We start from the raw sequence: 12,573 nt of genomic DNA on the forward strand, positions 1-12,573 counted from the left end.
ATGTTAACCTTATAGCTTGAATATGTTTATAGAAAAATCAAGACTTTAAATGAGAGAGTATAAAAAGTACAAGAGTAAAATCACCTGAAAATGAATAATTTACAAAAGTGAATAATAGCGACATCTGAAGGATGGGAGATTTACAAATGGTGAGAGTGTCACAGCTCTTGTTATGAGAAATGCAAAGATTACCGGAGACCGAGTGCAAAAACATGTTATTCCCAGAGAGAAGACAATGGGGCGCCAGTGAAGGTCAGATAAATGAAAAAATGCGTTCAGAGCCAAAGTGACATGGAAGATATGATTTCTGGTTAATAATGGAACATGGCAAGTTGGCAACCATTCACAAACAACCAATGTACCAAATGTATCTATCAACATTTGTCTTGCTTTAGAGACTGAAGGGGAGGAGAGAGACAATATATTGTTAGATTTGTTACTGCATGTGTTATCATGAAAAAGCCAAAGCCTACCTGTCTAGGACAATAGCCAAGTAATTAATACAAGCCAGTGTTTAAAACTTGGATTGTGTGGGTTTTGTGAGAGCATTGCTGGCCATGATGCCTAAGTGTATCTATTTTATTAAAAAAATTACATGGAATTCCTGGCCACACCCCCTACTTCCGCCTGCGTCTTTTCTCGGAGCGTGACTGTTGCTGAACACCTGCCCAGCGACAAGCTTATTTGTTTACAATTGGACACGACATAGTGGCAGCCATTTTTCACTCTGACACTGATGGACTTAGCATCTGATAAAAAACGCATGACAGCTGACAGCTACCACACATATTTTACGGCCTCGCTTCAGTTTGCAACATCCCCACGCACGCTGGAAAGCCTATAAAAGCTGACAGGCTATAAAAGGTTGACAAACAGCTTTCTATCTACGTTCACAAGTCAAACTTGTGTGTCGCTGTGTGGAGAAATCTCAGCCATTTTATTTAAAATATATATTTTTTTCATTGGGGTTTTAGAATGTTTTGGTGTTTGGCAGGGCAGGTTAGATTAGGAATAGGCAGGGTTAGGTGGGGTTAAATTTAAATTTGGTTAGGTTGCATTACGTTTTGTTAGGTTGGGTAAAATTAGGTGAAATTGGGTCAGGTTTATGTAATATTGGGTTAAATTAAGGTGGATTAGGTTAGGTTAAATTGGGTTAGGTTGTTTGGTTAAATTGGGAACAGAGGATAGGTTAGGGTGGGCTAAATTTGTTATAAGGTTGGGTTACATTTGCTTACTGGAGGTTATGGGTTTATTGGGTTATATGTTGGGTTAGGGGGTGGGGTTAAGGTTAGGGTGCATGGGTTACGTTATTGTATAGGTTTGGTTAATTTCTGTTAGGTTTGGTTCATTTGGATACGTTAAGTTGTGTAGTTAAATTGGGTTAGCTTTGGTTCTGTCACGATATGTATCAAAATGGAACCCAAGTGCAGGCAACACAGGCAGAGTAAGTTCAATAGTTTAATAGTGATCAAAACCAAGGGAAAAGGCTTACAACGAAGTATAGCAGGCAGAGGTCAAAACCAAGAAAGCAGTCCAGAACAAATCCAAAAGGGGCAGGCAGAATATCAGAGTCCAAAAACAGGCAGGAGGTCAAAATCCAAACTAGTAAATAATCTAAGAACACTAGGAAAATAGAGAGAACAGGAATGCACACAAGTAACAATGGTTATCTTCTAGCAAGGAATGAGGCAGAATGAGTCCAGTTTTATAGGCGGTGGCTTGATTGTAGAAGTAGGCACAGGTGTGTAATGAGAAGGGAACTGTTGGGATGATGAGGCAGTGGGAGACAGGTGTATGGGTCTGCAGTGTGGCGGAATAGAATGAGGCAGTGGGAGACAGGTGTATGGGTCTGCAGTGTGGTGGAATAGAATGTGGGAGTGGCCGAAGTGGAAATACAGCCAGGGGAAGACTCACACCATGACAGGTTCATTTGGATTGGTTAAGTTGTGGTTTGGTTCAATTGGGTTAGGATATAATAAATGAGGTTAGGATGAGTTGTGTATAGATATTGTGTTAGGTGTGGTTAAATGATCCCACTGTGTAGAATTATTTGTGCCAATCAGAGAGAGAAAACAGAAGAATAGACAGGCTACCGTATGTGTGTGTGTGTGTGTGTGTGTGTGTGTGTGTGTGTGTGTGTGTGTGTGTGTGTGTGTGTGTGTGTGTGTGTGTGTGCGTGCATGCTTGCGTGAGTGTGTGTTTCATATATGATCTGACCTGGTGGTCACCTGATCCTTCAAGGGTGTGTTTCCATGGAATCTATGTCACATGCTGCTCCACTGTACACACGCACGCACGCACGCACGCACGCACGCACGCACGCACGCACACACACACACACACACACACACACACACACACACACACACACACACACACACACACACACACACACACACACACACACACACACACACACACACACACACACACACACACACACACACAGGGTCTCGCTGCAGTGTGTGAGAACAGGGAGGCAGAGAGGAGGGCAATTTGAGAATATCATAATATTGGAATTAATAACAAATAGTCCTGGGAACTGAGCGCATAACTCCTTCTGGAGAAATATTTACCATTGCTTTCTCACACACGCACACGCACACAGCCACATACGCACGCACGCACGCACGCACGCACGCACGCACGCCGCACGCACGCACGCACGCACACACACACACACACACACACACACACACACACACACAAACACACACACACTTTAACTGCATGATCATCTGGGCATATTTTAAATCTTAGTGGAAAATAACTTCTAGCCCAAACGTGATGTGCATACACAAGACCATGCAATACAATTGCTTCGGCGGCAGTCATTTCACTTCTGTGTCACCTCACGGTAGACAGTATGTAGGAAATGTCCATATTGCCAATATTTGACCATATTGGTCCAATTTAGTATTTTTTTATTCCAGGATTTCACCCATGCAGTGTCAATTATCTAATGTAATCCTGGGTGCTACACTTCCTCTGCCAACCTGGGGAGTCCAAGCTGCTTCTTTTCACCTGATAGGGGGGCATTTCCCCAGCCGGACTTGACGCATGGAAGGAACACGTTATTCCGACCAGATCCTTTCCCTTACATCAGGCGCCCCGGCTGGCCAGGGGGAGGTAGTTTAGAGACCAGGTTTACTGCATGTTTTTTGTGAGGGTACGTACCCTATAGAGCGTCGCAGTCTCGCCCCCCCCTCGAGAGACCCGGAAAATAAATCGCCGTTCATTTTCCTCATAGGCATTTCTTAAAGTATTTATTTAAAGATGGTTACGCCGCGGACAAAGCCAACTCGGATCGTGACAAATCATGACAATGAACACAATATTTTGGGCCGATCAAATCATTAGAAAGAAGAAAATAAAGGCAGGAGTCAACACTATTTGTTTTGTTTTTCTTCTTATACATTATTTGATCGGCCCAAAACATTGTGTTCATTGTCATGATTTGTCACGATCCGAGTTGGCTTTGTCCGCGGCGTAACCGTCTTTAAATGAATACTTTAAGAAATGCCATGGGAAAAATGCATTGGGATTTATTTCCTGGGCCACTCGGTGTTCTGAAAGGGGGAGGGACTGCGACGCTCTATTGGGGACACGCGGGAAGAACATGCAAACTATACTATACAAAGCTCCGCCTTTGACACTGTAGACCACTGAGAGACTAGAGCACTGGGTGGGGATCAATGATGTGGCACTGGACTGGCTGAGGTCCTACCTCACGGGCAGGAGTGTCTCCGTCATCCTTAGAGAATAGAGACAGCACCGGATTCCTCCTCCCATCCACTTGCATTAAGTTGCTCAAAAGCGCATGAGGCAATTTCACTCCTAGGAACAAGTGCATTCTGGGATGGATTACCCCAATAACATGAACGCGCTGGTCGTTGACTATCATTGTGCCGTTTGTGCGCGTTCACGTATGAAACATTCGTTCACAGTTGTTACAGTCTATGCATGGCCCCAATAACACGAACGTGCGCAATGATAGTCAACGGACCAGCTCTGGCTCGAGCTGCAATACCAAATTCGGCCACTATGTCCATTTCGCCTCAGGGTTTCCTCCGGGTGCCGTCTCTATTCATATATACTCTAAGCCGTCATCATTGGAGAGGGTTCCTCTTCTCGAGCCCCTTTCACGTGCTTCCCATCGGGAACATCATTCACACCCATGACATACATTTCCACGGACGATACCCATGCTCTATGTGCCACTAAAACCAGGTCCAGGCAATATGTCACGCATACTGGCCTGCCTATTCGATATCAAAGACTGGATGACACAGAATCTTCTCCAATTAAACCAGTCAAAAACTGAGATTATTTTATTTGGCCCCCCTTAGCTTAACCCTTGCACTACACTCACAACTCTCCGCTAATGTCACTCATGCAGCCCGTAACCTGGGGGTGATTTTTGATTCAGACCTCTCTTTCAATAAACAGGTAACGACAGTCGTCCAATCCTGTTACTTCCAGTTAAGGAACATAGCCAAAATCAAGCCATTCCTCTCAGCCCGGGGACCTCGATGGTTATTCACGCCCGCATATAATCACGTCTCGATTACTGCAATTCCATCTACTCTGGCCTTCCGAAGAAAATTACATCCCGTCTACAGTTAATACAGAACTCTGCTGCTCGTCTACTGACTAACACAAAGAAACAGGACCATATAACACCAATACTTGCAGATCTTCACTGGCTGCCGGTGAGCGCCAGATGTGATAAAAAAAATTCTACTAATTACGTTCAAAGCCCTAAATGGGCTGCCTCCATCTACATCTGTGAGATGCCTTCCCTCTCTAAATCCGGGCGCATCCTTAGATCCTCGGATAAGGCCCTCCTGGATGTCCCTCGGACAAACCTAGTTACCCGGGGTGACCGGGCTTTTGCTGCTTGGGCACCCAGACTGTGGAACGCACTGCCAGTGCACATAAGGGTTTAAGTCACGTTTGAAAACCCAACTTTACACAGAGTGTTTTTTAACTGTTTTATAGCCATTTGTATATACATTCTTGTTTTTGGTTTTTGTGCCATTTTCATTTTGTTATTGTTTGTCGTTTCTTGTTGTTTTTTAATCTTGCTCTGTGCAGCACTTTGGAACTATGCGCTGTACAAATAAAGTTCATGTCATCATATCATAGTGTTTGTTCCTAATATCATGGCCAGTATCATGGTCAGTATAGTAGTGGGAGTCAGATGCTGTATCCATGTAAAATCTGACTTATATAGTTATAATTAGAAATATAGACCTATCAATATGTGAGGAATATTGTGTATCATGGTAACAATCACATTCATAGCAGATATCATCCATAACAATATAAATATATACTGTATCATAATGTCAGTACTTGACCTTACGAAGACATACAGTCCGTTCATGTCTTCAACCAATCTACTGACAGGTCAAAGGTCAAGATAACATCCATCTATACATCGGTTCATCTGTCAGTCCGTCCGGCTGTCCATCCTCCCTTCCGTCGGTTACCCCCTCTCTCTCTCTCTCTCTCTCTCTCTCTCTCTGCCTCTGTGACCTCTGTTTGACCTCTAGCAGGATGACAGTGTCAGCACCGGGTGGCATTTACAACCCATTCCAGACACACTCAGAACACCTTATTACAAGCAGGGCAAAGGTTGTCCGTGTGTGTGTGTGTGTGTTTGTGTGTGTGTGTTTATGACCCCCCCCCCCCCCCCACCTCATGTGCGCACAAGCAAACACACGCACGCACACAAACACGTAGTGACCTCACATGACATGCCATATATTTGAGCGATCATCTGTGAAGGTAGGGCAGTTATTTATCTGACACAGATGAGACCTATCCAATGTGATATTTGCGTGCGTGCGTGCGTGCGGACGGACGGACGGACGGACGGACGGACGGACGGACGGACGGACGGACGGACGGACGGACAGACAGACAGACAGACAGACAGACGGACAGACGGACAGACAGACAGACAGACAGACAGACAGACAGACAGACAGACAGACAGACAGACAGACAGACAGACAGACAGACAGACAGACAGACAGACAGACAGACAGACAGACAGACAGACAGACAGACAGACAGACAGACAGATTTCACATATATATATTATATTATATATATATTACGCAGGTGACGTCATCTCCATGAAAGTGCTGCAATTCCACATTTCGCCAGTAGGTATAGTGGCAGCTTCAATGTTGGATAGCCTTACTGGGGGCTTGGTTCCACAGTGTAGGAGCCACCATGCACTGCAAAGGCCCGGTCAAGTGTAGTCATTAGTCTGTCAGAGATGGGTGATGGGTGACTATATATACATCAAAACATTTAGTTTTTCTACTTTTGATTGGCTTTTTTCTAGGGATGTCCCGAACACGTTTTTTTGCCTCCCGGTCCGATTCCGATCATTTGATTTTGAGCATCCGTCGATAACGATTTTATTCTGATCCGATATTTATATTTTATAGAACACAAAATGATGCCATATCACAATAGTACAATATCCCAAATCACAGACAATATCCAGTCTAATATCATGATATGGATATAATATTGATACTATAGGGATGTTCGGATCACGTTTTTTGGCCCCAGATCTGATTCTGATCATTTGAAAATGACGTGATCGGCCCCGATTTCCGATCACACGATCCGATCGACAACCCTACTTTTTTCACTATATTTCAAATATGTCTTACGTGGTTATTTCTTAATTTGCCCTTTCCGTTCCTAGAAATCAGTCAAAAGTGCAATATTTGTCTGTGAAATAATGTAGTGGAGTCAAAGTAATAAAATTATCCAAATACTAAAGTAAAGTATTTGCCTGTACTCAGTATACAGTACTCAAGTACGGTAAATGTATTGTGACCGCTCCCCACTGGCGTCAGAACACAACAAGTGACACACACCGAGCCCAGCACTCAAGACTTAATCACCAGATGAAAAGATACATGGTGTAGCTGTATAGCACTTAGTGGCTCATAAGGACCCCTGTGGGAGTAGACACGCACGCACGCACGCACGCACGCACACACGCACGCACGCACACACACACACACACACACACACACACACACACACACACACACACACACACACACACACACACACACACACACACACACACACACACACACACACACACACACACTCACACACTTTTGCAAGGAATCAACATGCCAAGTGTTTAAGTGAACTAATGCTGCGTTCACACTCTTGCAGCTAAAAAGATACAGGCTATCCTTCCTTCCACACACACACACACACACGCTCACGCTCACGCTCACGCTCACGCTCACGCTCACACTCACACTCACACTCACACTCACACTCACACTCACACTCACACACACACACACATTTGAATTATTTTATTTGGTCCACACTTTAAAAGGAAAATGCATAAGGACACAAACAGTATGGGTGCAGTTATGTTACAATCACAAGCCTATGACACATGTTTGGAATCATGATACAGCATAGGGTTGGGTGACGATACGAATACATCGTCAATCGCGAATATACGAATCCAATCGCCGAATATTTTTATTAGGCGATTTCTCGGGACGATTTAGCCTAGATAACCTGTAAAGTGTGAGCAACATGTGGATCAATTTGGCCCAGCAAAGTAGTAACAGCGGCCGGGTGGAAATCACCTCCTCCCGTTATAATGGTATGCTCCCACAGTCCCGACTCCCCGCACTCAGAACTGTCAGCAGCCAGCCTCGGGCACCGCCGCACGGCACTTACGGCAGCCTGGCTGGGAGCTGAGGGAGGCTGTAGCCTACATGTTGTTTAAGCTCCGGAGTCCGGAGTCCAGACCCATGCAGTTTAATAATATACAGTCACAACAGAATGCACACTGCTGTCTCGTGTCTCATCACAATCCCAATGCGCCACCCGTGAGTGGCGGGGGGGAAATAAAAAAAAACTGTCTACTAGTGTTAGTGTATAGGCACGGGGATCATTCATTAGCTTAGCGCTTAGCTTAGCGTGTAGCCAATACTGGTGCAACCCACTGATTGAACTTCATCTCCGCCTGTAATCTAAGTTATTTTTATTGACAACGTGAACGGACCCCGACACCAGCGCTGCAAAAATAGACAGATCTACAAGCTCTCAACGCGTAGCGAACGGCACTGCAAAAACAGGCAGGACGCGACGCCTTGAGAGCCTGTGTGGATCAGCCCGGCTGCAGCAGCTTGTCGGCTCCGCTGCTCAGTGCTCCGCTCCGAGCCTCCGACGACCGGACCGGGGAGGGAAGGGAGCAAGTTACCCTGGCTGCGCTGCAGTCTGCAGAAACAGACTGATCTACAAGCTCTCAACGCCTAGCGAACGGAGCTGCGAAAACAGGCAGGACGCGGCGCCTTGAGAGCTTGTAGATCTGGCTTTTTTGCGACCTGCAGTGAGCTGTTCTCACTCTACTTTTATGACACGAATACATCGTCAATCGGCGAATATTGGTCAGACGATTGGCGGTTGAAAAAAATTGGCATATCGCCCAACCTTAATACAGCATGCAAGAATGTCACTCAGCAGCGTCTCTGATAGCCATATTCGTTCACACGACGGTGCTCAGGACTAGGCTTAGTCTCATATGGTGGCATAGACAGTACAACAGGGACAGTACAACACCTCGCAAGTCCTTCTGCCTCATCCTATGGACACTCCAAGCTGTCGAGAGTTCGAAACGCTCCCACAAACGCTCCCACGCTGTGGGCATGTCCCAGGCTGGACCATCAGAGAGAACGGAGCCGTCTCACACCGCCGCCCGGTGACAACACGCGGCGTCCGCTTGCCGTAGGGAAGTTGCCGACTCACCGGGTCTCTCCCGGTGACGCTGCACCCCCCATACTCCCTAGCCGCTCTCATGGGCCTGGAAGTCCACACACCGCTGCCCCGATGGCGGACCGACACACCGTGGGGAAGTCACCGGGTCCACTGCCTCTCCTCCCGGCACCTGTTGTTCACGGGAGGGACCAACAGGCAGCGTAGTAGACTACGTCTCTGGGTACATCTTGACGTGATATCCTGACACACAGCCACCGCCACAGGAGTTGCAGAAGTTCCAAATGCTGTACCCACTAACGATCGTAGTTAGAACGGGTGCGGTTGTTAGATGTTAAAGAACAAGCAAAGTTGGCGTCCACCGGCGTTTCCACCGTGCCGCCATTGCTGCGCGTGCGCACACACACACACACACACACACACACACACACACACACACACACACACACACACACACACACACACACACACACACACACACACACACACACTTTTGCAAGGAATCAACATTGCAGCTAAAAAGATACAGGCTGTCCTTCCTTCCTCACACACACACACACACACACACACACACACGTTTGAGGCTGCTACAAAAGCTACACCAGCGGCTTCAAAGCTACAAAAAAGTTGAGCTGGTTTCAGAATTCAGCTACAAAGCTACAGATATGCTGTGTAGCTTTGCATCTCAGTCAGTGTGAACCGAGGGGCAAACCCCCTTCGCTGGAATTGAAGCTCACTTTACGCATGGTTTCTCGTTCAGCCTGCTGTTCCTATTAATGGCCCATGCAGCAAATGTCGCTATTTCACCTATTTCACCTCATTGACTCGTATTGAGATTAGTCACCTGGTCTTGCGACCAGGTGACTAATCTCAATACGAGTCAATGAGGTTTTGGGTGGACTACTGATTGTATGACCTTAGTAAACCTTTACATAAACACTTTTATTTTCAATTGCTAGTATTTTAAAGTATTTTTGAAATCATCATGATATGCATTTAGTAAATTTTGGTCCCATACATTTTAAAATGGATGATAAAGTAGGGTATGTTTCTAGGGTTTCTACTGGTTCTATAGCGAGTGAAGACCTGCCCACACTGTGGTTGCAGCCAATTAATTTCCGTTTACATTTTGGACCGGATATAGAAAGATGGCGGATAGCTGAAAAACAGGTTTCATTTACGATCTGTAGAAACCAATGGCGTAACGCTGTCAATATTATTTTAAGGTCTATGAAGTGAATGCAATAATAAAGTATAGAACCAGTAAGACGCACTGAGGGCGAGAAGCAACCTTGAGGTTGCGTGCCGTGCACGCATCCGCCTGGGTGACAGCAGACTGCTGGGCGAGGGGGTCAAATCCACATATGGAATGAATTCTGTACTGGTGTCTTGAGTGTACAGGGTTTGATGAGGTCAGATCAACATATGGAATGTCAGATGGAGATCTAATGGTGGCAGCGGGGGCAGTGTCTTGAGTGTACAGGGTTTGATGAGGTCTGGCCATATATGGAGCGTATCTTCAGTGTACAGGGTTTGATGGAACTGGCAATATATGGGGCGTATCTTGAGTGTACAGGGTTTGATGAGGTCAGATCAAAATATGGAATGTCAGAACAGATCAGCTCCATATATGGAGACCTAAGGGTGGCAGCGGGGGCAGTGTCTTGAGTGTACAGGGTTTGATGAGGGCCCAGATATAGGGCCGGGCCTTAACGGGATAGTTCACAATTTTTTAACTTAAGTTGTTTGAAATACTTGCCATTAATATAGTGGTTGCAACAGTATTAATTGATTGCCTGAGTCCCGTGGTGGGAGTTTTGGTGAATATTAAGTAGTTCCGGTCATTTTGTGGGGGGCACTGGGGCCACGCATTGAATGTTGACCTATTTCTAAAGTATTGGCGCAACTTTCATTCAACTTTGACCCTTCTATCACATGGAGCTATTTTTTTGGGCGTAGTGTTATGGACACAAAAAATGAACAAAAGTTGAACTATACGGTAGAAAATTTAAATAGGTCAACAATACAAATGAGAATTTGTGAATTAATTTACTTTTAATGCGTGGCCCCCAGTGCCCCCCACAAAATGACCGGAACACACTTCACTTCACCAAAACCAGAGCAGAACTCCCACGGGACTCAGGCAATCAGTGAATACAGTTGCAACCACTATATTAATGTCAGTATTTCATACAACTTAAGTTAAAAAAATTCGGAACTGCCCCTTTAATTTTCGGGCCTGTTGAAACTCTAGTTTTCGCATATATTTTTTCGCATTTATGGAGATGGCAAGATATGGAGGCGTGATGTCTCGAGGGGTGACCATATATGGAGGTGTGACCAACCGATCGACTGACGGGAAATGCAGGTTTTCATAGTAAACCTACGGTCGCAATAACAGAAATAGTAAAGTTAAAGCCTCCAAAGTGTTCTCGAGCACAGTACTTGAGTAGACATCTCAGACGAGCCCTCCATCGTCGTTTCCAGTCATCCCGGTTCTCCATACATCTGGCCAGTTCGGTATACTTTGCACTCCTGCGTCGTTCTTGAGTACATCAACGTATGTTAGTGTGGGGCGTCCTCGTGATCGATGCCCGTGTGTTGGTTCCCAGAGCACCAGTTTGCTGGCTGGCAGTTCTTGATGCCTTTGGCAGTGTCCCGCTAGTCTCATTCTCCTGGCTGCTATTTTCTGTCTCACCCTTGGTAATCCCTCATACAGAGTCTTGTTAGTAATATGTACATTCTTGGTGATGTTAAAGGGATATTTCACTTTAAAAAAAAACGTTTGGTCATTTCATCGTCTACTCAGGCTTATGTGAACAGCCCAGACAGTTTTTAAGTTGCTTCAGTCAGTATTTAGATTCATTCATTCATTTTAGCTGCCCCGCCCCCTTCCTATACAAACCCATTATAACTTAAAACTCCATTTTAACCATGATAGATTCATCGAAAACACCCGACCTATGTCCTTCTAATACGTGAGCCGTGGATTGTCATTTACTGTTTTCATTTATTTTTAATAATTATTTTTGTGAGGAGGAGCTGGGCAACTGGAGCTGCAGGGCAGCAGGAGGTTCTATACCAAAATAATTATTACCTATTAAATAACCTATTAAATCACGTATTAATAGAACAATATCAGTGAACAGAAAATAATTTAGGTGTTTTTGATGAATCTATCATGGTTAAAATGGAGTTTAAGTTATAATGGATTTGTATAGGAAGGGGGTGGGGCAGTTAAAATGAATATCAAATATCTAATTACTGAATAAAGCAACTTAATAACTGCCCGGGGTGTTCACATAAGCCTGAGTAGACGATAAAATTACCAAAAGTTTTTTTGAAAGTGAAATATCCCTTTAAGTACTGCACGCAGCATTCTGGTGTAGCACCCGTCAAGGGACTTCTGCAGGGTTGGCTTCAGGGTCCAGCATTCACTGCCGTATAGGAGAACAGACTCCACTGTTGCGTAGAAGTTGAGTTTGATTTGATGGGGAGATTGGAGTTCCGTATACACTGGTCTTGCCATTCAGGGCCGCACGTTACTTTCAGATCTTGCTCAGTTGAGTTGACCCATGAGCCCAGGTACTTGAAGTCCTTGACTCCCTTCAGCACAGTGCCTCCTGTTGTTGTGAGAGGTGGATGTTCCGGTGAGATGTTACAGGTGATTACCTCTGTTTTCTTGGCGTTTAGCCTAAGGCCAACATTGGCACACTCCAGCTCCACTCTGTTCAGGAGTTCCTGATCTTGTTCCACGTTGTCGGAGAGCAGGCTGATGTCACCCGC

At 45.3% G+C, this 12,573-nt stretch overlaps 1 protein-coding gene across 1 annotated transcript in view; it reads right to left on the minus strand.

The window, feature by feature from the left end:
- Window positions 1–8,857: 8,857 nt before the first annotated feature.
- The window catches only part of LOC310879757 (lysophosphatidylserine lipase ABHD12-like), a gene marked incomplete at both ends in the record, with an annotated part of 119,568 nt that continues 115,852 nt past the window's right edge, over window positions 8,858–12,573 (minus strand). The window contains 2 exons of the mRNA XM_083794587.1: window positions 8,858–8,959; window positions 12,460–12,573. The exon at window positions 12,460–12,573 is cut by the window's right edge and continues 97 nt beyond it. Coding sequence (XP_083650713.1) covers window positions 8,858–8,959; window positions 12,460–12,573 — 216 coding nt within the window. The remainder of the gene's footprint in view (window positions 8,960–12,459) is intronic.

Source organism: Protomyctophum parallelum (assembly GCF_964188405.1).
Source record: "Protomyctophum parallelum genome assembly, chromosome: 22".
In the NCBI taxonomy this organism is placed as follows: Eukaryota; Metazoa; Chordata; class Actinopteri; order Myctophiformes; family Myctophidae; genus Protomyctophum; species Protomyctophum parallelum.